The sequence below is a fragment of the Narcine bancroftii genome, chromosome 13 (genome assembly GCF_036971445.1).
Source record: "Narcine bancroftii isolate sNarBan1 chromosome 13, sNarBan1.hap1, whole genome shotgun sequence".
Classification (NCBI taxonomy): domain Eukaryota; kingdom Metazoa; phylum Chordata; class Chondrichthyes; order Torpediniformes; family Narcinidae; genus Narcine; species Narcine bancroftii.
This window is the reverse complement of record NC_091481.1, coordinates 77,296,367-77,324,318: the sequence shown is the minus strand read 5'-3', so window position 1 is coordinate 77,324,318 and position 27,952 is coordinate 77,296,367. Positions and strand designations below refer to the sequence as shown.

General features: G+C 43.9%; 1 protein-coding gene across 11 annotated transcripts in view; it reads left to right on the top strand.

The window, feature by feature from the left end:
- Positions 1–27,952, top strand: part of sipa1l3 (signal-induced proliferation-associated 1 like 3) — a 244,325-nt gene that overhangs the window by 174,393 nt on the left and 41,980 nt on the right. For 10 of the 11 annotated variants that reach the window (XM_069908182.1, XM_069908176.1, XM_069908178.1 and 7 more), the window contains 3 exons: positions 7,146–7,394; positions 10,518–10,664; positions 25,161–25,288. In XM_069908182.1, coding sequence (XP_069764283.1) covers positions 7,146–7,394; positions 10,518–10,664; positions 25,161–25,288 — 524 coding nt within the window. The remainder of the gene's footprint in view (positions 1–7,145; positions 7,395–10,517; positions 10,665–25,160; positions 25,289–27,952) is intronic. The other variant, XM_069908183.1, reaches the window with a different exon arrangement.

Here is a 27,952-nt window from a genome sequence, read left to right as displayed (position 1 = left end):
AGAACCACAGATTTCCAAGATCTATATCAGAAAAAGAACCAAGCCCCAGTCAGACCCGTAGTTGGGTGGCTGCAAAGCACTCGAGGAACAAGATGGAATGGAAAAAAGTCGGTAACATTTCAATCCTAAGTTTATGGAACTTTGGCATAAACTCTTTTGTCTGGACTTTGTGTACAGATATTTGAGGACTGGATTTCCTGTTTTAAATGCTGAACGTGCCTGTAATTCTCTGTTCACTAATGGTGCAAGCCAACAGCAATCAAAGAACTCCAGTTAGTAAATGTATTGTTAATTTCTCAGTTGTTTCAAAGGAGTCATTTTATTTTCATATGAACAGTTTGTTCTATTCTGGTTGTAAGTTGTACGATGTTGTCTTTCATGGCCTTGGGCATTGCTGGCAAGGCCAGCATTTATTGCCCATCCCAGTTACACGAGAAGATGGTGGGGAGCTGCCAGCTTGAACTGAGGCTGTGTGTGTGTGTGTGTGTGTGTGTGTGTGTGTGTGTGTGTGTGTGTGTGTGTGTGTGTGTGTGTGTGTGTGTGTGTGTGGGGTAGAAGTGCTCCCACTATGCTATTTAATTGGGGGCCAGTGATGAGGAAGGAACAATGGTTTATTTCCAAGTTGTGGTGCTGTGTTACTCGAAAGGGGAGGCTGCAGGTCAAAGTTTTCTCCTGCATCGTGTGCCATTGACTTTCTTAGTGGGTGGAGGTCCTATTGGATGAGTTGGTGCAGGAGATGGCTCATGGAGCAAGGTGGTGTGAAGAGAATAGTTGTTTGAAGCGCCAGTCAGTTTGGGCTTCAGGTTTCCTTGACTTGGCAGGTGTGACATCCTGAATTGCACATAACTGCATTTCCAAAAAGAAAAAAAAATATCTTCATCAGGCACCCTAAGTTTGTAAAAATAAAAAAAATATTTGCAAGCAGGCAAATTGTTTTGCTCAGTTTTAAAGTTATCTTAATGACTCCGCTTGCTATTTTTCAGTGCTATCAGGTATTTTTTTGTTGTGGTTTTTCTTTTCTTTAAGTATAGAAAGTTGACCGTCATGATTGGTCATTGCTGTTTGAAAAACGAATGTCTGCAGGTGCTGTGATGGTAGTAAAATCAAACAGAAATGAGCACCTCTGTTCTGTCCATCGCAATAGCCACCCATTTGAGTTTCCTGTCCCTTTCTTTTGTTGGCAGGTCTGCCCATGGTCTCATGCACTGCCAGACTGAGACCACCCGAAATTGGAGGAACCCCTCATTTCCAACTGGGCATCCTTCAACTGGATAGCATTAACATCAACTTCTCTGGCTTTCATTAACCCCCACACCCCTCATCTACATCTCCCTGTCATCTTCCCCCAGGTCTCTCTCTCTCTCTTTCTGTCCCTCTTTTTCCTTTCACAGAGCCAAAATCAATTCTCACCTCTTTTATTATATCCAATTAACACATTTTGTGGTCTGGACTCCTCCCCCTGCCTGCACTGTCTTTATTCTGAGCATTCCTGTTCTTAGCTTATTCCTTGAAGCATGGTTTACGTAGCAGGTTAGTGCAATGCCTTTACAGCACCAGCGATTGGGACCAGTGTTCAAATCCCACGCTGTCTGTAAGGAGTTTGTCCATTCTCCCTGTGTCTGCGTGGGTTTTCCCCATGGGTTCTGGGTTCCTCCCACCATTTGAAGCGCACTGGGGGTGTAGGTTAATGGGTGTAAATTGGGCGGCACTGACCCGTGGGCCGAAATGGCCTGTTACCGTGCTGTATGTCTAAATGGCTGAGGCCCGAAAAGTCGGCAGTATAATTTTTATCTCCCATGGACATTGCAAGACAGTCTGAGTTCCTCCAGCATTTCTGTGTGTTTTTCCTGGTCATTGCTGTTTGTCAGAGTGTACACAAGTTCACTGGTCTTTTTCCTGCAACAGTGACTATGTTTTCAAACTTAATATTTTTCAAAAATTTAGACATAAAACACTATAAAAGGGCAATTCGGCCCAACGAGTCCGTGCTGCCCAATTTACACCCCATTAACCTACACCCCGTTACCTGGTACATTTTGAAGGGTGGGAGGAAACTGGAGTCCCCGGAGAAAACCCATGCAGACAAGGGGAGAACGTACAAACTCCTTACAGACAGTGCAGGATTCGAACCTGGGGCCGGTCCGGTCCCGATTGCTGGCGTTGTGAAGGCATTACACTAACCACTATGCTATCCGTACCGCCCACTTTACAGTCTTTGGATGTAAAATGCTTCAGACATCAAAAAAGTTGTAAAATGCACTGTCTACACAATATTAACAGGTACTTGTGACTTTGAAGTATCTATCACAGACTTTTCAATATTGCTTCAATTTAAAAGCAAAACTGTTCAATGTAAATTAAATTCCATCCTCGTACTGACAATTCCTGTGGGTCTGTATCAGTTCTATCATTTAATAAATGGTTTGAGTCGGCAGCAGGTGGGATATCAGGCGAGAATTGGGGAGTTGGAGTCCTATTCTGAGATTACTGGTTTAATGAAGGTAGATTTGTTGAAAACAGTTTTTGGAGTTGTGCAAAGGGCAAACAAATCCTTCTGACTAACTCATCCACCACCGCGTTTATGCTTCACATTGGCCTCCTTGCTTCATCAGTGCTCTTGACAATTTTTCCCTCAAGTATTTATCCAGGTCCCCCTACAATGCATCTGTGTTATTCCATCTCAACCGCGTTTGCAGTAGCTGGTGGGCAGTGCAGTTCTTTGTACTGTGATTAGTCTGCTTCTATTTACATACAATTTACTATTATAGGAACTACTGCCACAGGCCAGAATTTATCACGAAAAGATACGGGGCAGAGGGATACACTGTGCTATTCTAATGCAAACAGATCTTTTGATGGTCCTTTTGAGTAGTACTGGGTTCAAGAGTCCAGTAGTTTTTGGAAAAATAACTATTCCTGAACCAGAGGTGCTTTCTCACAGAGAGTGGTGGGTGCATGGAATGCATTACAGGCAGTGGTGGTGGAGGCAGGTACAATAGGGTCTTTAAGAGATGATTAAATAGGTACATCGACAACGAGATAGACAACAGACTCGCCAAGGCAAATAGCGCCTTTGGAAGACTACACAAAAGAGTCTGGAAAAACAACCAACTGAAAAACCTCACAAAGATTAGTGTATACAGAGCCGTTGTCATACCCACACTCCTGTTTGGCTCCGAATCATGGGTCCTCTACCGGCATCACCTACGGCTCCTAGAACGCTTCCACCAGCATTGTCTCCGCTCCATCCTCAACATTCATTGGAACAACTTCATCTCCAACATCGAAGTACTCGAGATGGCAGAGGCCGACAGCATCGAATCCACGCTGCTGAAGATCAAACTGCGCTGGGTAGGTCACGTCTCCAGAATGGAGGACCATCGCCTTCCCAAGATCGTTTTATATGGCAAGCTCTCCACTGGCCACCGAGACAGAGGTGCACCAAAGAAGCGGTACAAGGACTGCCTAAAGAAAGCTCTTGGTGCCTGCCCCATTGACCACTGCCAGTGGGCTGATCTAGCCTCAAACCGTGCATCTTGGCGCCTCACAGTTCGGCGGGCAGCAACCTCCTTTGAAGAAGACCGCAGAGCCCACCTCACTGACGAAAGACAAAGGAGGAAAAACCCAACACCCAACCCCAACCCACCAATTTTCCCTTGCAACCGCTGCAACCGTGTCTGCCTGTCCCGCATCAGACTTGTCAGCCACAAACGAGCCTGCAGCTGACGTGGACATTACCCCTCCATAAATCTTCATCCGCGTAGCCAAGCCAAAGAAGAAGAAAAAGAAATAGGTACATGGGACTGAGAAAAATAGTGGGTTTAAATTTGGATGTGTGCAGTTCTTGCCTCCAAATTATAGGAAGGATATAAATAAGGTAGAGAGGGTGCAAAGAAGATTTACTAAAATGTTGCCCGGATTTCAGTATCTTGAATACGGAGAAAGATTGCGTAGACTGGGTCTTTATTCATTGGAGCGTAGAAGGTTGAGAGGGGATTTGATAGAGGTATTTAAAATTATGAAGGGAATTGATAGAGTAGATGTGAATAGACTCTTTCCCCTGAGGGTAGGGGAGATTGGAACAAGGGGTCATAAGTTAAGGGGCAGGGGGAAAACTTTAGGAGTAGTATAAGAGGATGCTTCTTCACTCAGAGAGTGGGGGCTGAGTGGAATGATCTTCCGGAAGAAATAGTTGCGGCAGGGTCAAATCTGTCATTTAAGAGGAAGTTTGATGAGTACATGGATGAGAGGGTTATGGGAGTGGGATATGGCCTGTTTCAGTACTGTAAATTGTTATATGGTTATATAGAGCTCAATACGTCCATACCACCCAATTTACACCCCATTAACCTACACCCACGATACATTTTGAATGGTGGGAGAAAACCGGAGTCCACGCAGACACAGGGAGAAAGTACAAACTCCTTACAGACAGGGTGGGATTCAAATCCTGGTTTGGTCCCATTCGCTGGCATTGTAAAGGCGTGGTGGTAACCGTACTGCCCAACCATTATGCAGTAGGGAAATTCTAGGCAGATATTGGGTAGGTTATCAGGTTTACACAACACTGTGGGCTGAAGGGACTACTATAGATTTCTATGTTCCTATGTAGAAGAGCTATGACTCCCACTGCTGGGAATTGAAGTACTCTATTCTTGATACAGCATCTTTTTTTCTGAATGCCATCTCTATAGTAAATTTTACAAGCAATTTAATCTGTTAAGACAAAGTGCTTCCTTTCATAAATGTGACATGCCAAGAATCTTCTCACCCCTTCTGCACGACTGAAGCATCATATGCTTTGGATATTCAGAATCAAAATGAGTCAAGTTGAGCCAAGTTTGATAAATGGCTTCCTTGTAGACTGTTTGAGAGGGGGGGGGGGGGGGGGGGCGGGGGGCTGTCTATTTAAGATAACACACATTTTTGCCAAACTATTTGACTTGGATTTTGACCAAATTCTGGTAGCTAACGTGATTTCCTTGGATTTGGCTGACTATTCAGATGCCAGAATATTAAACAACCTTCTTCCAGCCTGCCAAAGTAACTGGTTCGTGGGTGTCTGCAGTGGTATGGACAACTTGGTTAGTTGGGAGAGTAATTGGATTGACTTGGCATTTATAGCATTTTATTTGGCTACTATTCCACTGATTTTCTAAGACTTCAGGCTCCCGTTGAAGATCATTCTTTGCGTGGAAATAGGTGGGTAGAGATTAAGTCGGAAATGCAGCTGTGCTCAACATACCCAGACAACCAGAACTTGGTCGAGGATAGAGTCTTGCACTGGTCCTGCCACCCATGAACCCATCTCACTTCTCCAGATAGCTACCAGTGACTTGGTTTAACGTCGGACTTTCTGCTCAAAGATCCATACAGAAAAATGGAAAAGTAACAGAAATGCAGAAAAGAAAGCAAAAATCCCACACTGGCAAGTCTGCTTTCAATTATGCACCTACAGTTGTTATTGAGGGACAAGGGGGAAACATGCTGGACTTCTTTAGTTTTCTAAGAAAGTAGAGGCATTTGACCGTCAAATCAGCGTGCTTGTTGCAGGTCAGGTCTTTGGAGTTGTTTATTCCTAAGATCCTAAAGCTATCTATTATTGCAACTTCAGCATCTTTCTTTAGGAAGGAAGATTAAGAAATGATCATTCCAAGAGGCGGCACGGTTAAAGCAACGCTGTTTCAGCGCCAGCGATCGGGACCGGGGTTCGAATCCCACTCTGTAAGGAATTTGTACATTCTCCCCATGTCTGTGTGGGTTTTCCCTGGGGGCTTTGGTTTCCTCCCACCTCTCCAAACATACCGTGGGTATGAGGCCGAAAGGGCCTCTTAACGTGCTGTAGTTCTAAATTAAAGATTCAAGATTATTGTCGTTTAATAAAACAGAAACTGTGATAGTACATCATTTCCTTTAGTCTACCATAAGATGGACAACGATTCAGAAATTGCCCGGCACCCTTATAGACCAAGAAAGAGAAGCAAAAGAGTATCCCTACCCATGGTCATTGAGTGTCTATGGATTCATCTCCAGTGCTCCTGCAGCCATAACTTGGTCAAGGATAGAGTCTTGCATTGGTCCTGCCACCCGGGCTCCAGATAAAAACCTCTGACACGATCAGGAAGCATCATTGCCCTCCGCATCCTCTCACATCCCGGTTCCGACACCCGGTACTGCTTCAGCCAGTCCTCATGTCAGTCTTCAGCAGCCTGTTGCAAGTCCCTCGACTTGAATCACCAACAGCTTGTCGCCTCCATGTTCTTCAGCCTCCGAGCCCCTCGCTGGTCCGCTGCCATGGTCACTGCCCCGTAGGTCGTCTCCTCTGCTTCTCCTTCTCAAATGCAGTGTCGTCTCCCCATTTTTCAGGTGCCCTGTGCTAGACCTCTGCTTCCCCAGAGTCAGCAGGCCCCTCATGATCGCTGTCATCTTGGGCCTAGACGCCGAGGTCGTAGGATGTTGAAATAAGCCACCGTGTAATGGCCCCCAGGGGATTGGGTGTGGGTGCATGAAGCACAAGGGTGCCCTAGGATTTTGAAATAAGCTACCGTGTAATGGCCCCCAGATTGGGTGTGGGTGCCCTGCAGTTCCAGAAAGTTATCAAGGGACTGACGGAATGTTGGCTGCAAATTCTGGGGCTGTGGACCGTAAAAGGAGAGAAGTTTTGATGCAACTTTTCAGGGAGCTGGTGAGGCCACAGCAGGAGAATTGGGCATCGTTTTATTCTCTATTAAGGAAAGTGTACTTTTCATTAGAGAGCAGTGTGAGGCAGGGTCACTGGGTGCACCCCTGAGCTGATGGGGTTGACTTGAAGAACAAAGAGTGATCTTATTGAGACAGATGAGATTATTAGGCCAAAGGGCTTGTTTCTGTGCTGTAGATTCGATGTGGCAACAAAATGGTTGTTTCATTGCTAAAAGTTGCCAATGCTGAATTTTTTCCCTCTGTACTCTGGTGCCCCAGAATTATGAGATATTCCAAGAACACAGGAAAGCAAAATGCTCTTCTGGTGATCTCCATGGAAATGCACTGCCGTGGCATTATAAATAACTGGAGTCTTGAGATTTGCCTATGTTAACGTCTAATTAATGAACCACTGTTTCATCAATTGTCCTAATTCTGTCACCTTTCCCTGCGTTTCCTCCCAGAGGTTGCTCCGAATTGTATGAAATGCGCTCAATGGACAGTAAAACTGAGAGTGAAAGTATGCCTGCTGGATTGAGACCACCGTACAGGACCACCGCTCTGCAATGGAGTGGTCCCACCGCTCACAATGCATTACAGTCACAGCGATGGCCAACTGCTGTGCATGCTCAGGCATCAAGTTGGAATCAGACCTCCCGACAGCCAGGAAACCCAGCCGCGTACAGTGAATCTCAGGCAAAGAACGGCAAACGGTAAGGCCTCGTGTCAAAGAGAGGGGTTTTAAAACTGGAGAGATAAGATTTGGTTATGTAAAAGATCTTGTAGAGTTATTTAAATCTGAGAACCAAAATATTGGGCTAAACAGCCTGTTTCTATGCTCTAAATGCTGTCCCCAATTTAAAATGTTCATCTGCTATTCATTTTATATAAACTGTTTTCAAGTTTATTGTTATCTGATCACACAAGTACAACCCGATGGAACAGCGTCATCCGGTCCTCAGTGCAAAACATTCAGACACACACCCAGACATAACACACATACAGACAAACAATACATATGCAAGATTCATATTCATGCATATAAATAAATATTGCTTCATGACTGTGAGAGTCTCGGAGGGTCAGTGCGAGCGGTTCCTTTGTTCGTTCAGCATTCTCACTGCCCATGGGAAGAAGCTGTTCCTCAGCCTGGCGGCGCTGGCTCTGATCCTCCTGGATCTCTTCCCCGACGGGAGCAGCTGAAAGATGCCATGTGCGGGGTAGAAGAGGACTTCAATCATTTTGCACGCCCTCTTCAGACAACGATCAACCCCCAATGCAAAAGATGCCTGTCCAAGTTTGGGCGGTTGAGGGCTGATCTCGCAGCTCATTTTTGATCCTTGTAAGAGTTCTCTGTTTCTAATCTGATCTTGATGAGTTTCCTGAAGTTTGACTGGATGTGAGGAACAAGACCTGTCCCCGCTTTCTGCATCCATATCAACTTGGAGGAATTCGAGGTTTGGACTGCGAATCTTCTTTGTGGGTGAAAAGGACTTTTCTTCTGAAATACAACCTCAAACAGGGACGATCTTTATCTATTCCCAGAGGTCTGCGTGCTAATTGACAATTTTGCATGAGAAACTCTATGACAAGACATGCTGATGGAAATGCTGTGTTCAATTCACCTGTTTTCTCTACTCCCAAATTCCAGGCTTGTGAAGGTAGTCAAACTTGACTGGAGAGAAATTTATCAGAATAAACTTTTGTAGCATAATATGCAAACAATATGGGATCAGCCTTTAATGTTTGCACCTTTCGAAGATTCTGACCTTGTGCTGTTTTCACAACTAAAGCCAAGCATCCTCATGCATACCCACACGCACCATCATCTAGCGGAAGACAATCCAGAACAGAAATTAAATCAACCACTGTTAGTTTTAAAGGATGGGGAAAAACCCATCAGTTATCAATATAATTTTACAATGGCACGAGACTCCAATATCTTCCTCAAAAGTCTTCAACTGCATCTTTTTCTGCAACTGTATCTTTTTCTTCTTCTTTGGCTTGGCTTCACGGACGAAGATTTATGGAGGGGTATGCCCACGTCTGCTGCAGGCTCGTTGGTGACTGACAAGTCCGATACGGGACAGGCAAGCACGGTTGCAGCAGTTGCAAGGGAAAATTGGTGGGTTGGGCTTGGGTGTTGGGTTTTTCCTCCTTTGTCTTTGGTCAGTGAGGTGGGCTCTGCGGTCTTCTTCAAAGGAGGTTGCTGCCCGCCGAACTGTGAGGCGCCAAGATGCACGGTTGGAGGCGAGATCAGCCCACTGGCAGTGGTCAATGGGGCAGGCACCAAGAGCTTTCTTTAGGCAGTCCTTGTACCTCTTCTTTGGTGCACCTCTGTCTCAGTGGCCAGTGGAGAGCTCGCCATATAACACGATCTTGGGAAGGGGATGGTCCTCCATTCTGGAGACGTGACCCACCCAGCGCAGTTGGGTCTTCAGCAGCGTGGGTTCGATACTTGCGGATTCTGCCAGCTCCAAGTATATGTTGGGGGAATGAGCAGGCAGGTGTTGTAATCAGTGATGGGATCGGTAAAAGGATCGGCCGTGCAGACAAAATTCCAGTCTCCCATTTTGACCAGGTATTTGCATGAGAACTTAAATTATGTTCAGCCACATCACAGAATTTAGACATAAAGCACAGTGACAGCCCCTTCCAACCCAGAAGCCCGCGCTGCCCAAATACCCCAATTAACCTTTAACCCCAGTATGGTTTGAAAGGTCGGAGGAAACCCACACAGTTGTGGGGAGAGCGTACAAACACCTTGCGGATGATGCCAGAATTCGAACGCCAGGTGCTGTAATAGTGGAGGGGGTTAAAGGCTGCGACTGACATGGAGTAGTTTAATTGTGACTCGGTGAATCTCACGGTCTCGTGTCTTAGACAGGTAATGTTGTAGGTTCAACTACTACTCGGGGGATAAACAGAAAATCCAGGTCGAGCGAGCGCTGTTTTCAAAAATTAAACTCGATTTATATATTTTTTTTAAAAACATGCACAGGAAGCGGAATACCAATAGTGGATGTATTTGTTTATTTTCCTTATCCATTAAATCAATATATTCATTGTGTCTTCAAACCAACACAAAGCCCAATGCCACTCATCCTTTTGCTTTAAACAATACCAGGACATGTTTGAAAGGCTCTTGCCCAGTAACCAGTCCTTCAGTGTCCAGTAGCAGCGCTGCATGGATGGAGGTGCTGTAGTTTAGTTAAGGAGTTAAGGCTCCATTTCCTGTGAATGCTGTGTTTGACCCAGCGCCAGTGAAGGAACAGTGATTTTACCTCCGTCAAGATGTCGTAGAGCTTCAGAGCAACGTCCATGGAGTGGTGTATCCATGCTTTTGTTGCCCTTATTCTTCTGCTGGAAGAGATTAGTTGCTACCTGAGAAGCCTCCCGTGTTTTAATTTTTAAAACAATTAACCTTACAGCCACCATACTTTTTGAATGGTGGGAGGAAACCAGGGGACCTGGAGGAAACCCACGAAGATATGAGGTGAACTTACAAACTCCTTGCAGACAGCGCCGGATGCAAATTCCGGCCAATAGTGCTGTAACAGCGTTGCGCTAACCGCTGCACTAATCATGATGTAGGTTGTGCAAAATCTAGGGCGCATCCATTGATCTGGCCGAACTCTCACTGAACTGGAGCAACGCACGAAGCACTGGAAGAATGCCGACGTTTCAGGAAAAAGTCTTCCATCAGCAGTGTCTCTGCATAAGCCGCCTGATTTGCACCTTGTGTGTGTTGCCCCACTTTTCCATCATCTGCACCATTCTGGTTTTCCTCGACTTTGACGTGGTCAGGTTTGCCAAACACTCTACTTATCTTGCAGGCCAGTTAGCTACCCGGAAACATTGTACAATGCAGGATCAGCTGCTGCGATGGAGAAAGTTGCACCTTTTCGAAACCCCTCCGGAAGCTTCTCCTCGACGGGCTCCGGGAGCATTCCTTCGGGTCGCAACAAAGTTGTTCCTGACAGGTGAGTGTAAATGTTGTTCACTTTTACATCTGTCTAATACGGTGATACAGAAACTAGGAACGTAGATCATGGAGCATCGCTAGTTTCTCTCCCAGTGCATTGATTCTGGTATAAAAGTCTGCAGACACAGTGATCAAAGTAACAACACGACGCTGGGGAAACTCAGCAGGTCAAACAGTGTCCTTCAACAAAGATAAAGATACATTTTGGGCTTGACCCTGAGAGTCAGAACACAAACCAGTCCTCTTTAGGACTGGAGAGGCTCATGAACTTCAAGTTCCTGGGTGTCCACATCTCTGAGGATCTGTCCTAGAACCTCCGTGTCGATGCCATCATGAAAAAGGCTTGACAGCAGCTATACTTTGTGAGGTGTTTGAGAAAATTTTGTGTGTCACCGTGGAGAGCATTCTGGCTGGTTACATCACTGTCTGATATGGAGGTGCCAACACTCAGGACAAGAAAAATCTCCGGCGGGTTGTTAACTCTGCCTGCGACATCATGGGCACCAGACTTCACTCCACCAAGGACATCTACAAGAGGTGGTGTCTTAAGAAAGCAGCCTCTATCCTCAAGGACCCCCACCGCCCAGGCCATGTCCTCTTCACTCTGTTACATTTGGGGGGAAAGGGCACAGGGACCTGAAGGTGAGCACTAGGTGGCACAAGGGGAGCTTCTGCCCCGCTGCCATCAGATTCCTGAATGAACAATGAACTAAAGACACTACCTTACTTTGACTTTTCATGCCCTATTTTTATTTTTGTAAAATGATTTTAAATATAAAATTTTTTAAATTTAGACTTGCAGCACGGTATCGGGCCATTTTGGCCCACCAGTCTGTGCCGCCCATTTTGTACCCAATTAACCTACACCCACCGATACATTTTGAGCAGTGGGAGGAAACTGAAGCCCCTGAGGAAAACGCACACAGACACGGGGAGAACGTACAAACTCCTTACAGACAGCGCAGGATTCGATCCTTGGTCCAAATCGCTGGCGCTGTAAAGTCATTGCACTAACCGTTATGCCAACCGTGCCACCCAAATTTATGACAATAAATTCTGATTCATTAGGGTACTAGTGAGCAACAGAATCATGGTTCGCATCATATAAATAACAATATTATAAATTTAAGTTTAGACATACAGCACGGTAACAGGCACTTTGGGGCCACAAGCCCGTGCCACCCACTTGACCTCCAAAGAAGCCTAATAGCCCAAATACTCCTGGCATTGTCTGTTCTCAGAAACTAAGCAGGCTTAGACCTGGTCAGTACTTGGAGGGGAGACCGCCGGGGAACACCAGGTTTCTGTGAGGGGCGCTGGACAAAGTGGTGACTCTCTGTCTTCCTTACAGTAGACGAAAGTTTTTAAAAAAAGAATTTCACGCATGTAGCTTTCTAAATGTAGTATGCCGTGACAATAATGGAACCTTTACTTTTACCCCGGAATGATTTGGAAAGGAGGGAGGAAACCCAGCTGACACAAACTCATTACAGACAGCCACCGATTCGAACCTCGGTGTAACCTGGCGCTGTTATACTGTTGTAATAACTGTGGCGCCCACTACACTAACTGCAGTAATTTTTAATATTTTTAGTTCCATCCATGCCTTCTATTGTAGCATATTCTGTAATAGAGGTAGAAAATATTTGAAATATCCTTGTATTGACACTGAGGTGTAGCTTCTCAGAAAAATTTTGATAAGCAAGCCATGGTACTTGTCAAAACTTTTTTTTCTCAGTTTGCTTTTCATTCTAATCACTTAATATTTCTGAGCCAGTACATAGTGAATGGTAAAACAATGAATATTTGTAACCTGCCGCTGCCTCTAACTGACACTATCAGTCATCGACTCAGATCCTGGTTTTATTTTGAAGACCATAACCCAAAGGAGTAGAAGTCGGCTACTCAGCCCGTCAGGTCTGCGCCGCCATTTAACTGTGAGCTGATACATTTCCCCACTGCTGGCCTTCTCCCTGTAATCTTTGATGTCCTGGCCAATCAAGAAGCTATCAGTCTGTGCCTTAGATACACCCAATGACCTGGCCTGTGGCAACAGACTTACTGCCCTCTGGCTGAAGAAATTCCTCCGCATCTCTGTTCTAAGCGGACGCCCTTCAGTCCCGACGGTCCCACCACTGGGTTCAGGTTCATCCACTGTTTGGATGTCTCCCTCACCAAAGATGTTTGATGCTCCCCACTATGGTTTTTTTTTCCGAAGCATGTCTTGCACTAGGTTTCTGTAAATCAGGCTAGATAGCATGTAAACCAGAAAAAGAATCGACAACTTCTCTTTTGCTGTTCGCCAACCTGTGCATTCTTGGAATTTTGCATTTTAAATAATATGTGGGGTTGAGGGAGTCTTAAGATCCTCTGCTGGAAGCAAAGTGAACTTGCTTAATCACTGTATTGTGAATCTTACGAAGAAATACTGGCTCAGACTTGCTTGATCAATACAAGTTTTCTCTTGTACGATGGGTGTGTGGCAGCTTGCTTCAGTTTCTCTTGTAATGCAGAGGGGGATAGCAGCAAAGAGGAGATAACTCTGGTCAAGAATGATAGCACCTGTGTAAATAGATGTCATTCTGCCACGCTGAAATCCCTGTGAGACCCAGAGCAGAGCAGAGGACACCATAAGAAAGAAACTTAAAGCCAATCAGGAATTAGACTGCAAATAACCAGTTGTATTTTTTTTTGTAATTGATCTGGTGGTTTAAAAAATATTCTGGGGTGGTTTATAGTTTCATCCCCCTGGATGAAGGCCATCATGTCAGAAATCTGGGCTTTAAGTTGGGCATGGAAGGACAGGCAGCTCAAAAGTGTGGATCAAGTATTAATATGGGAGAGGGGGTGTGCCATATGATGACGTGGGGTTAGACTGGTAATCCCCACTTTCCTCGGAAAAGCTGAGGGAAAAAGTGACAAAAAAAAGACTAAAAAGTTAGAGAAAGAACAATCTTAAAGACATGCAGAAGAGATTAACATGCCACTGAAGAAAGATAAAGGCCTTACAAGAAAAAGAAGGGGCCTACCTTGAGAAAGGATCCTGGAGCTGTCCACAAGGTAATATCCAAAGGAGAGGGGCCAGAAGCCGGGGAGACCTTGGACGCTGTTGCTCGAGGTCTCCTCCAACAATGGTTGCCGACATCAAGTGAAGTGACTCTGCGTATGTGTGCAGCACAGAGCACATAAAAAAAAACAGAGGAAATTTTTTTTAAAAGTTACCAGATAGTCACAGCTCCAGTGATCCAGAGGAAAACCTGGAAAAAAAAGACCAAGAATGATTTACAATCAAGGAAAAAGCAGAGAAAGGCACAGAAACTTTTTGGGGAAATGAAGCAATTTTTATACTCTTTTTGTCAATCTATGGAAGTATTAACTAATGAAGTAAGGAAGAATGGTGACAAATTTGAAAGATTAATGCAACAAGTTGACACAAGATTTGAAATAGTGGATGGAAAAATTAAAGGAATTAAGGATCAAATGGAGAAAGTACAAACAGAAGCTGCTGCCAAGAAAGATCAGTTAATGCAAAAAATAGGATATTTTGGAAAATTTTAGTAGACGGAGTAACATCAAGATTGTTGGACTCAAAGAAGGTGATGAAGGTCAAGATATGAAAATATTTTTGCAACGATGGATACCGAAATATTTGGGTCTGGCTGAATTTCAAGGAGAATTGGAGATTGAGCGAGCCCATTGGGCACTGAGACCTAAACCTCAGCCTTACCTAAGGTCCCATCCAATACTTGTCAGATTCCTTCGATGTGAAGAAAGAGAGAGGATATTGGAGCTGGCAACAAAGCAAGCGAAAGAAAGACGATCACCTTTGATTTATAATGGAAATAAGATTTTCTTTCATCCAGACCCAAGTTTTGATTTGTTACAAAAGAGAAAAGAGTTTAATCCAGTTTAAAATGTGTTATGGTAAAAAGGCTATGCCTTTGTTTTGCGATGCCCTGTTGGATTGGAAGTATTCGTCCCGGGAGGGAGAAATAATTTTTTTTACAGAGCCTAATGAAGCAAAGGTATCTGCCGATTCATTGCCTGACAAAGAAGAACAGGTGATTGCTGATTACTTGAATTAATTACATAACGGAAAGAATTTTGCTGGAACTGGAATTACCTTGTGTTTTGAGAGAGTTTAAAGGGGGAGGAAGGTTTAACCTATAATGCACGTGATCTATTATATTTGGATAAGATCAGTGGATTATTAGATGTGTTGGAAAACTATAGTAAGGGGTGGGAGGGTCTATTGAGTGAGTTAATGGGGACTATAAAGCTGACCGCTGCACAATCATGGACACGTACATGATATTTTTCGCATCCCCTATAGATCAGGGGATTAGAGATGTTTTACTATCACACGCCTCTGGGGTTATTTCACTTTCTTCTTTTCACATCTTTTTCTTGTTTAAAGCCTAGATTGTCTATGAATGTAGTATGTTATACCAATAGTATTAAGGGTGCGAGGAGGGGGAGGAAGATGCTGGATGGACACATGGTCTAATAATGTGTCTAATGGTGGGGAAATTGAATTTTATTAGTATTAATATTAATGGAATTCAAAATCCAATAAAGCGATAAAGATTATTAAGTTGTATGAAAGAAATTAAAGTGGATGTAGCTTTTTTTACAACAAATTCATTTACCGGAAATGGAAAATGCAAAGTTAGAGGGAATGGGTAGGAATGGTATTGTCTTCTTCATTTAAATTCTCATGCCAGAGGCGTAGTGATACTAATAAATAAAAGTTTACCCATTAAAATATTGGACACAATTATTGATAAAGCAGGAAGGTGTGTGATGATAAATTGTCAAATTTATTTAGAATGTTGGACATTAATGAAAATATATATATCAAATACAAATGATGGAAAATTTATGCAAAACATTTTTATGCAATGAGCCAATGCAAAAGAGAAAATGATTATGGAAGGAGATAGTACTTTTGATTCGAAGGTTGATAGAACAGGTGGAATTATGGTTAAAAAAATAAGGTAGTTAAAACTGTGTTAAATTTTATGAATGAAATGAAATTTGTTGATAGTTGGAGGAAGATGCATCCTGATATCAGGGAGTATTCATTTTATTCTTTTAGGCATAAGGCATATTCACATATAGATATGTTTTTAATCTCCTCTCAACTACAAGTGAGAGTTCAAAAGATTAAATACCAAGCAAGAATCTTATCTGATAATTCACCTTTAGTTATGTCCATTGCATTGGAAGAAGAGCAAAATATAGGTTATAGACGGAGGTGTAGCACTGCATTGTGAAAAAAGCAAGACTTTTCTGAAGGTACTTGCTCTGTGAAAAGTTTAAGAACCAACTTTGGTTGCTTCAAGTGCAGGGTGGAAGAAATCAAGATGTCATTTATACAGAAAGCATATTACCAAAGAAAAGGTACAAGGACTGCCTAAAGAAATCTCTTGGTGCCTGCCACATTGACCACCGCCAGTGGGCTGATCTCGCCTCAAACCGTGCATCTTGGCGCCTCACAGTTTGGCGGGCAGCAACCTCCTTTGAAGAAGACCGCAGAGCCCACCTCACTGACAAAAGGCAAAGGAGGAAAAACCCAACACCCAACCCCAACCAACCAATTTTCCCCTGCAGCCGCTGCAACCGTGTCTGCCTGTCCCGCATCGGACTTGTCAGCCACAAACGAGCCTGCAGCTGACGTGGACTTTTACCCCCTCCATAAATCTTCGTCCGCGAAGCCAAGCCAAAGAGAGAAAGAAAGATATTACAAGAGAATGAGCTGGTCTGTGCCACGCTTTTCCTTTCTGCCCCTTTTGCACTGTTCTTTTACATTCCTTTGCAGGGCTTAGAGGTCAGGATAGATCAGATCTATCCCTAACTGACATGATGGAAAGTTCAAAGTCACAGTTTAGTCAGCAGATTTCCTGCCTTGTAGGATGTTACTGAGCCGATGCCTTTGATCTCATCTGTGCACGTTTGTGACCATCACTGCTGATCAAGTTCCAGATTGGTTCATAAGGAACAGACTTGATGGACCGATAGGCTTATTCATCTCCTACATTCTTCCTATATTGGTGTATGGCTGCGAGCCATGGGCCATCACAAATGCAATGTGGTTTTTCAGAAGAAGGCATGCATATCATATACGGACAGGATAACAAACAAAGAATGAAAATAAAGGATACATTACTTTAAAGGATCAGAAACAGCGATCAAAATGTTTTGGACACATCAGGCGAAGAGATACATTAGAGCGTTGAGTTACAACTGGAAAGCTGGAAGGAAAAAAGAAGTCGAGGCGGACAGAGAATGATAATAATAGCTGGATTATCATCACTGTTACAAACAGGTGAGACAACAACTACAATTCAGAGGGTCGGAGGCTGTGATGGATGGAGAAACGTGATCGCCTGAATGAATATCTTGTGAAGTTGCTTATTGTCACAATGGGAGGTTTCTTGTTCAATATTCCAGCCCTCTAGATCAGCCATTCCAGACTTTTTTTTGACAATAGCTCCCTTAGAACTCAGCTCAAACTTTATGGGGCCCCTTCCCTGTGAAGCAGTTAAGATTAGTTGGTTTCTTCACCTGACTACATAAAACACATGCAAAAAATATTTTAATGGACTCAATCCATGCCTCTTCCTCCCCCCCCCTTTGAATATGCTGTGACCTCCATTGAGAATGGCTGCACTCGATTCTTGGTTACTGGTTCAAAGTTGGCCACATGCAGGGGTGCAATGCTAATTTTTTAGGGGCCAGAGCTTACCAAAAATGACAAGGAGATGCTAGTGTTACGAGTCCAGAGGACCCCAAAACCCAGCAGCAATAGACATGCACCACGACAAAGGGTTACTTAAACAAAAGTTGCTTTTAATTATCTTTGAACATGAAAACAGAATCAAACTTTAACTTATCTCTATTGACTCTCTTAACCTACTTAACCCCCTACTAATTCTAAGCGCACGTGTATGTTCAATTTCAGCAAAGTTCTTTGGTTCACAGTCCAATCTCACTGGTTGCAGGCAATTCTTGTACTGTGCAGAGAAGTTAACATTAATAAAGTTCGCCAGGCTTTGGTGCTTAACAGGTAAATGGTTACCACCCAGGAGGGTTCTTGTTGGTTCTCAGAGAGAAAGAGAGAGAGAGAGAGAGAGAGAGAGTTTTTCTTGTTCCAGGACACTCACAACTGATTTACTTCCGTCGGCCACTTCAGTGTCTTGCTGATGAAACTTGCCCCCTTCAGGGTTCTCCAGATGATCACCTCTTTCTTTCAGGTCACTACAGAGTTCCTTTCTGTTTCTCCTATTTCAAGGAGAAAGCCAGTCCTCTCCTTTGACCAGGCCGTCTTCCAAAACTTGCCAGCTTGTCCCTCTGGAACCGATCTCTCTCTCTCTGCTCTCCGTCTGCAAAGATCACATGACCTTCCAGACAGTAAATTCTCTTTTCCAGACAGAGCTGGTACTGCCTGTTGTTACATTTGTTGCCTTTTGCAAATGACTGTCCATCATGAGTCTCTTGCAAAAGCTCCTGCAAAAATTCTGTGTTTTTAAAGTGTTTGTGTGTGACCTGCTCTCACAACCTTTCCCAATTTATCTCCCAAACACCTCTATATACTCTGTCACACTAGAGTGGCCCCACGAGGTCCCAGTCCGACCCCGTGAGGTGCTGGAGCAGTGCTCCGGTGAGCTGCAGCACCACTGCACCCCTGGCCACATGGGTCATGATCATGAAAGGGCTCTTTATTTCTCCTCTCTGGTTAGACTAGGACACTCTTCAGATTTTTAATGTGCTTTGTGCTAATTTCATAATTGTTTTCTATCCTATGAAGCCCACTGTTGAGCAAGAAATGTTCCTGCATCATGTAATTTATTAATTTTTTTAAAAATTGGACATACAGCATGGTAACAGGCCATTCCAGCCCACGAGCCTGTGCTACCCAGTTACACCCAATAGATCTACAACTCCTGTCTGTTTTGAGGGGTGGGAGGAAACTGGAGCACCGGAGGAAACCCACGCAGGCACGGGGAGAACGTACAAACTCCTTACAGACAGCACAGTGCTTGAACCCGGGATGCTGGCGCTCTAATAATGTTGCACGAACCATGCCATAATCTTTGGGATTCTGCGCGATGATTAACTCTGTGGTTGTGATCAACGTGTCATTCCAAAACTATGTCCCATGCATTTGTGAGGCTCCGGAAAGTTCAGTTTGCATCTCTTTTTGAAGTACATTGTTCACTCGGTGGCCATAATAACCATCTCACTGGACTAGCCATTTAGTGTCAACTCTGAAGATCTCTGGCCCCCTTCTGAGCACTCAAATGTCTAAACGCCTCGGTCATGGGTGTAAATAGTTGGAAACAACTTTTTTTTGAGGAAGGGAACAAACTGTTGAAAGTGGGGGAAATTACTTTGAGGAAGTGTACCTTTACTGTGCTCCAGGTGATATGGCATTGTTCAAATTTGGCAGGTTTTCAAAGTAGAAAAGTAATTTGAGTCAATGCCACACAAACTTCTATTGTTTTTTTCCTCTCTCACCTAATGTGTTCGAAGCAGTGTTTATAATTGCGTGAGGGATGAACACAGCTGGCCCATTTTATAAACTATGTTAGCAGATGTTGTATTTGTATCATTCCTTGCAAGCTTAAACTGGTTGTACGTGAATTCATTTGCTTGAGATTAATGGTAGATGTTAAACTGCGGGGTGCATGTTCTACTTTGACTTGAACTTTGGTGGTTAGTTCTCTTGTCACACTGGTTCTTCATTGCAATCCCATAAAGTTCTCAAAAGCACTTTCCAGTAAGGGCAGGTAGTGTTAAATTTTTAAATGGTAAATTTAGACGTACAACAGGGGAACAGGCCTTTCCGAGTCTACAAGTCTGTGCCATTCAATAACACCCAATTAACCTGCACGTTTTCAAAAAGTAGGAGGAAACTCAAGTAGACATGGGGAGAACGTACTAAATTCCTTACAGACAGCGGCAGATTTGAACCAGGGTTACTGGCGCTTTGTACAGCTTTGCGCCAACTTTTGTACTTGACTGTGTCCACATAGGTCTGCAGCCTAAGTTTTATTCCAATCTTAACACATAGGTGAGAAGCAAACATTGATCAGTAGATTAGATGCAAGTTTTGATAAAGAGGCAATCTTCCAAAAAATTATATAATTTTGTTATAATTGTGCATTTGATTTGTGGTTGAGAAACGTCTTTCTCATCATTTGAGGGGAAAGCTTTGCCAAAATAAGAATCAATAGCAGAGGCCTTCACAAAAAAAATTGCAGTTTTTTTTTTAAGATGGACTTGATGCAGGTCAATGCAACTAGGCAGATCGGCACAGACTAGAAGGGCCGAAGGGCCTGTTTCTGTGCTGTAATGTTCTATGGAGTTAGAGTCGTATAGCATGGAAGCAGACTTTTAGCTCATCTCATCCACACTGACTAATGGGCGCCCATCTGTATACTCTACACCCCATTTTCTTGCATTTGCCCAATAGCCTCCAATGCCTTGGCGATTCGAATAATTCAACATAATTACACTGCTTGTAATATAATTGACCTGGGCCAGAGAGAGAAACAGTTGTGTAGTGTTTGTAAGTGCCAAATTCTTTCCTTGGATGAGAAATAGGAGCAGGAGGCGGCCATCCAACTCGTCAAATCTGCTCTGCCATTCAGTAGCATCAGGGCTGATCTAGCAATAGACTCAACTCCACCTACCTGTCTGTTGTCCATAGCCCTTAGTTCCCCTACTATTCAAAAACCTATCTGTTTCATTAATGAGGCATCCAGCAGGTCAAACAGTGTCCTTTATATAGCAAAGGTATGTGACATTTTGGGCTTGAGTCCCTTCATCAAGGTATGGAAAAATGTCGGCAGGCGCCTGAACAAAATGGTATGGCGGAAGGGCGACTAAAATGTCAGTTTTTACAATGGGTCTACAGATGTTTGTGTTTTACCATTGAGGCACTCTTGTTCCTTCATTGGGCAGAGAATTCCACATATTCGCTGTGGAAGTGGTTCCTCCGTGTCTCTATGCCTCCAAATCTTGAGGCTATGCCTCCTTGTCTAAAATACCATTGGAAACAACTTCCTTACTCTTATCTACTTTCTTTATTTTATAAGATCTAAACTGCAGTCCCAAGCAACTTGATCTTTTCTCATCAGCTAACCCCCTTCCGAAATCAACCGAATGAGCCTCCTCTGCAGTGCCGTCAATTGATAATATTGCAAGTTTTTAATTACAATTAAAACCCCTCTGCCAGTTGTTTCTCTTTGGCAAGATTCAGCAAAAGTATTTCGGCAACTTAAAACCATTAGAAGCTACTGCCACTCGAGCATCAGACAGGTTTGTCAAGAAACAAGAATTTCAACCTTCATTGCGTGACTGTGTCTTGTTTGTGTTTCTGGTCTACAGCAATACCAACCTTGAGAAGGAGCCAATTAAACCTCCATGAAAAATAAAAATATATACGTTTGTGGGTGGCAGCAGATTTTCAGATAACAGTTTAAGGCAATTGTACTTTAGAGAGGAAAGCCAGTTTTTGTTTGATGTAAAAAAAAAAACTTGGCAGGTATACATTTACACGAGTGGAGGCACCAATGTTGTTGGTGTGCATTACATATAACCCTGCCTCATTTGGAAAGCACCACAAATTTTACCAACCTGCTGCCGGTTGTTAGGGGTGTAAGGAAGCAGTGTATTTTGTGGTTCATGCTGCATTCAGAAGCAGAATTTCTTGTCGTGAACGTGTTACAAAATTTGTTGTTTTGCGACAACACAGTGCAAATATTTATATAAAGTCAGAGCAAGGTGGTGTCTGGTTCATTCAGACGGCAGCGGGGAAGAAGCTGTCCTTGTGGTGACGAGTGCTTGTCTTTAGGCTCCTGTACCTCCCCCCCCCCCTGCCAAGGGTAGCAGAGTGAAGAGGGCAAGGCTTGGGTGGAGGGGGGGTCCTCGAGGATGGAGGCTGCTTTAAGACATCGCCTCTTGTAGACGTCCTCGATGGAGTGAAGGCTGGTGGCTGTGACGTCACAGGCCGAGTTCACAACCCTCTGGAGCTTTTTTCTTGTCCTGAGCATTTGCTTGTGATCCATTCCTCTGCCTAAGTACAAAGCTCCTTGTGTGTAGGAATGCACATTCCTGCACTCGGGTGGGCAGACATGTGTTGATATTGTGTGTTGACCATCAAGCAATCTTGTACAGGAGCCTAAAGACGGGCACTCGGCGGCACAAATACAGCTTCTTCCCTGCTGCCATCAGATTCCTGAATGAGCAATGAACTGACTTACTTTTTGTGCACTATTTTTTTTTATAGTAATGTTGTAAGATGGTTATAATATGAATGTTCGCTCTCGGATTCTGCTGGGAACCACCGAGCTTCGTGACCAATTTTGTGACAATAAATCCTGATTCTGGTAAATTGTGTGCTCTGCTTGTGAAGTGGCCACTGAATGTGCTTCTTACTGGGAGGTTTGCCCTAATTCCATACAACCAAGCTGGAACAAACTGCTTGATGCAGCAGCTGTAAGAAACAACCTACTCACCAGGTGACCTAGCCCTGCATCGTCAGCTGATGGGGTAGCTCCCCTCCAGCGTAACTCGGAACAGGCACCAGAGAACATCTGTCAAGTCCAGTTTATCGTCACCTGATTGCACAAATATAACCCTGGGAAACGGTGTTCTCCAGTCCTCGGTGTAAAATGTGCAGGAACTCAACCAGACCTAACACACCTACAGACGAACAATACATATACAGGACAAGTATTCATTTATACTAATAAATAAATAAATAGTGTTTCGTGAATATGAGAGTCTCAGAGGGTTACTGTGAGCAGTTCCTTTGGTCGTTCAGCATTCTCACTGCCCGTAGGAAAAGCCGTTCCTCAGCCTGGTGGTAAGGGAGCAGCTGAATGATGCTGTATGTGGGGTAGAAAGGGTCCTGAATGATTTTGGGTGCCCTCTTCAGACAAAGATTCTGGTAAACCGATGATGGGGGAGGAAGACTCCAGTGATCCTCTCTGTCACTCTTGAGGTCCTGTGGATTGACCGCTGATCCATTTCTCTGTAGCAACTGTTCCACACAGTGATGCAGCCCAGCCAGAATGCTCTTGATAGAGCTCCTGTAGATGGCAGCCGGCAGCCTTGCCCGCATCATTCTTCTCAGGAAGTGCAGGCCCTGTTGCGCCTTCCTGACAAGTGAGGAGATGCTATTTGTCCACGATAGGTCACTAGTTAAGGTGAACTCCAAGGAACTTTGCGCTCTCCACTGCCGAGATATGGCTCTCTTGCTGTGAATGATTTCTTTAAAGGCGAAACTGTGCAGTGTGAGGGTCAGTACTGTTACTTCTGTGCCATCAAAAGGTAATAGTGGAGCCTTGCCTCTCAACTCCAGGTGGTGAAAAAAAATGTCTGAGGAGTGCATTGCTTCCAGTTGCATTTTTTTTTAATGATTGCCTATATTCTCGTCCACCTCTACATTCAGTTAGGGAAGTATTCTACGTGGTAAACCAGGCACCCAAACAGTAAGGTTGCTTTCTGCCTTGGGTGGTTTTTTTTCCAGTTGATCTGGTTTTTTGAAGGATGAAAGCTGTGCGTATTGGAAACGGCTCTGAGGGTGGGTGCTATATCTAAGGGGAGCTCACCTTTGCTGGGATCTCATGCTCCTCCCTTCCCCCACCATTTTGATTAGGCGCCTGCTGACATTTTGCTCATGAATGAAGAGCTCAAGCCCGAAATGTTGGTGCCGGATCTTCATCTTTGCTGTATATAGGACACTATTTGACCTGCTGAATTTCACCAGCGTTTTTACTTCTACCGTGGTGTCTGCAGACTTTCATGTTTTACTTCAGAAACCTCAAACCAAGCGCCTCATCTGAGAGACCACGGTGAGAGGGGGTGAGGGACGGTTGTGCCAAGTGTTTGTGGATAGGATGGAAATGGTTGTTGATCAGGCAATTTTTCTGTATTAACCTTCAAGAAGACCTGAGACATGGTGAAACATTGGACCTGCCATAGCTCTTCATAGCTGTCTCGAACTCATTCTCAAGCTCTGCTATTATTGCGCACAGGTTGTCAATGTCGGATGGTTATAAAAGAGATTTTACAGATTACTGATCTGTTAACAGTTACAATTTATTACATAAGTGACACAGATAATTCTGGAAATACTGGTTAGTCAGCGTCCATGAAGAGAAAAGCAGTTATATTTTGATAGATAAGAGGACATTAACCTGAAAGATTTAAAATAATTCTGGCTCTCTGACTGAATATTTCCAGCATTTCCTATTTGATTTGGTTCTGTTGCTAGGCAGTGGTAATGCTATTTATGCAAAATGAATCCGACCGGATTATCTCCTGAAAACATTATACTGCGCCACATTCCAGCACAAGAGAAATTCTAATATGTTGATCTGTTTTCATTGAACGGTGCTTATTCCTTCCACCCCAAAAAGCTGACCTAATTCCTCACGCTGCATTGTACAAAGAAGTTTAAACCAGCGACAGTAAATGATGCGTTCAACATAGCACCGGGACTTCTGAAAATTTAGATGTATTCAAAATGATTGTTGCAAAAGTAGGATCATTCTTCACAGAATGTGGCCATCCTTTGCCAAGATGGCAATCAATTGAGAAAGATGCCCTTTATTTGCCGCAGCCTTGCACCGTGGCAGTAGTTGGGGAGCTTTCACTCTGGATCTGCAGGATTGAGTGGTTTGCGGGGCCAGAGCAGAAGACGATTTAAAATCAACCAGGTTACCGTGGTCGGCAGTTGTACAATAAAACATCTGTTATCCAGAATTCAAGCCACTGGTGGGGAAGAAAAAGGAACATTTATATATTTTTAAAAAATTAAGATCAATCAAAATTTAAATAAAAATTTTAAATTGTAAAAATGTTTTCTGAAGTAACCTTTGGTGAAGATGGGAGCAAAGCCTTGGTCGGGCTTTGCTCGTAACAGCTGTTTAAATAAAGTTGTGTGAAACATCAATGGCGTCATCCAGGATGATAACCGCTTGCCGCTGGGGTGACTCTCAAAGTGTCTCCTTCTCCCTGCTTAGTAAGAGTCACCCTAATCAGAGGCTTTATCTGTACACTTGTGGGGGGAGGAGGCTAATTATCTATAATGTTATTGTTCGTCTTTTGGGCGGCTTCTTGGAGGAGGAGGAGGAACCAACAAATGCAGCGAGGGTTAAAGTACCAGGAGTTTGACTGTGCTTGCATTAGACTTGAGTAATTATGGAGAATTTCCTGCATTAATGAATCAGATGAGTTTTAAAGGACAACCCTTCTTCCTTGACTGCAATTACTGAAATTATTTTATTAACTGAATTTTCATTCTCCAGTTGCCATTGCAGGATTTGAACATGTTGCTGGATCTTGGCTTGGATTACTAGTTCAGTGATGTAACCATTGCGATACCGTAACGCCTAATAATAGCTACAGTACAACATAAAACTTGGGATGCAGATTTTCTTTAAGGCTTGGATCCAATTTTGCTTATTTCTCCCATCAGGTGTGGAGGAGGTCAACGCCCACTTCCGTTATACGAACATCACAGCAGAGATGACATAATGTCAAGTGGCGAGTCTTCTTCTGGAGGATTAACCAGTCAGGACAGCACAATAGAACGAAATAAGAATGGTAATGGTTCAGCATTCATACTGATCTGTTCCAGAGTGTTCATCCAGAAGAAATGCTTCAAAGCCAAGCCATCAGCTCAGAATTCTAATTATTATTTACTCAGAGTAGAACAGCACAGAGAACCTTCTGCCCATCTTGTCTGTGCCAATCATCACATAACTATCTGCTCTAATCCCATTCATCAGCACTTGGTCTGTAGCTTGCTGCGCCTCCCAAATGCTTCTTTGATGTACAAGATCATCTCCACTGCCTTCTCAGGCAGTGCCTTCCAGATTTCGGCAGCTCTCTGGGTGAAATAAAGGTTCTTCCTCTAATGCCTCACTTTAAACCTGGTCGTAAGATAGCTCTGCCACAGGTGAGGTTAGGTTCTCACCTCCGCTTCCTCGATCCAAGGAGAACAAACCTGGGTTCCCCTCGTTAACTGAAGCCGTCCATCTCGACCACTTTTTTTAAAAAAAACCTTCCGCGTATTTGTCCCGTGTAGGCGTCTCTGTTTAGGTAGAAGCTTCGATTTGAGCCGGCACACCTTAAGTTGGGGTTGCTGGGTGATGAATGTGGGACAGCAGGCTTCAATGCTGCGTGAGGCAGGGTGAAAGCATAGCTGGGAGAAGAGCAGGAGCTTAGAAAAATATATCGGCACCATTCTGAAATGCAGTTGCAAATGTGAGATCCTGCAAAAGGAGGGTAGCTCCAAAAAAGTCCTTTTGAGGATGTCACACTGCACAACATATCTTTTTCCACTTCCCCACTTTTTCCAAATTAGCAACCATATGTCCAGTTATTTGATTTGCAGCATTAACCACTGCTGCCCAATCATTATTAACCTGCCTGATGAAAGGAAGGATATATTTTGTAATTGAATGCAGCTCTTTCCCAGCTTTAATTAAACAATAACATTTGAGCAGAACAGCTGTGCTTGAACTGTGGTGGCCGCAGGACATGAGAGCTTTTAGCAGATCGCTTGTGGCTAATGCTACTGGCAGCAGATAAATTAGGTGTGTGTGTGTGTGTGTGTACACGCTTGTGTATGTGCATGTGTGTGGCAGGGGCCGAAGAGGGAGGTCACTAACACTGATATGGTTAGGGTTTCAAATTTAAATTTGCTGCCCAAACACCCCAATGAACCTACAACCCCTGTAGGTTTTGATGTGTGGGAGGAAACCCGCTCAGGCACTGGGAGAACGTACAAAGTTCTTACAGGCAGCTCCAGATTTGAACCCGGGTTGTATTTTTATCTTGTAGGGGAATGAAGGGTTATGGAGAAAGGTAGGGAGATGGAGATGAGCCAATCATCAGATCAGCCATGATCTCATTGAATGGAAGAGCAGGCTGAACCGGGCAGATGGCCGACTCTTTCTTACATTCTCATGTAATAGCATTACGCTAACTGCTAAACGAACCATGCCGTTTGTAAGGATTTTTTAAAAAATTCATTTTCCTAAAATCAAGAGATTTAAAATGAATCTGCTGGAACTGTGTGTGGCCTCTGTGTGTAATTTCTAGGAAAGCTTCTGTGGCTGGACGGGCTGTAAATGTTCTCGACCCTCATCCAGCTGCAGTGATCCTTTTGCACGGTGGCCTTAATCCTTTGATTCCCTGTCTCGATTATACTTTCTCCAACGTTGGCTTCAGTTTTGCCTTACAGCTGTTCTCTTGTCTCAGATTTGCTTTGCCACCTTCCCCCATGCTCCCTTCAGCCACAGAAAGCATTGTTTCATCCCAAGGTAATGGTCCACCAGCCCCAGACTCCTGTCACTTCTGACATTTGGTGTTGGACTGCAGCTGTTTAATCAGGAGGCCTAACCAGAAAGGCTTTTGCAGTTGCCTTCAGAACCCAAAGTGTTGAAGATTGCAAAAGGAGTCGGAGTGTTCAAAGATGCACACCACCCCTAGATCTGTTGTACACATCAATGTCTGATTTGAAGCTCATCTCTCTTTCGAGTTATAAATCTATACAGCTCCGAAGCAGGCTTTTCGGCCCAACTCGTCCATGCCAACCGAGTTGCCATTCTGAGCTCATCCCATTTGCATATATTGAGCTCATCCCATTTGCATATATTTAGCCCATATTCTTCGAAAGCTTTCCTGTTATTTGTATATCCATCTGCCTTTTTACAACCTCCTCTGGCAGCTCATCCCATATACACACCATCTTCCATATGGAAACAATTACTCCTCAGTTCTTTTTAAATACCCTAAGCCTTTGTCCTGTAGTTTTAGACTTCTCTATCCTGAGGAAAAGACATGACTATTCACCTTGCTGTGTCCCTCTCCTCCTACTGTCCCAACAAAAACCCTATCTATCCAATTTCTCCATGTAACTCAAGCCCCTCCAGTTTGAGTAGAATCTGGTTTGTATTCTTTCCAGATTAAAGATGTGGATATCAGGCTTTAATTCATGGTCTTATTTATTTAAATGTGGCCATTTCGGCCCACGAGTCCAAGCCACCCAATTTACACTTAATTAAAGTACACCCCCAGTACGTTTCGAATGGTGGGAGGAAACCAGAGACTCCGAGGAAAACCCACGCAGACACAGAGAATGTACAAACTCCTTACAGACAACATGGGATTTGAGCACTGGTCCCGATCGTTGGTGCTGTAAGGGCGTTGCGCTATGCCAATCGAATCTCCTCACCTGACAAGAATATTGATCTAACCTGA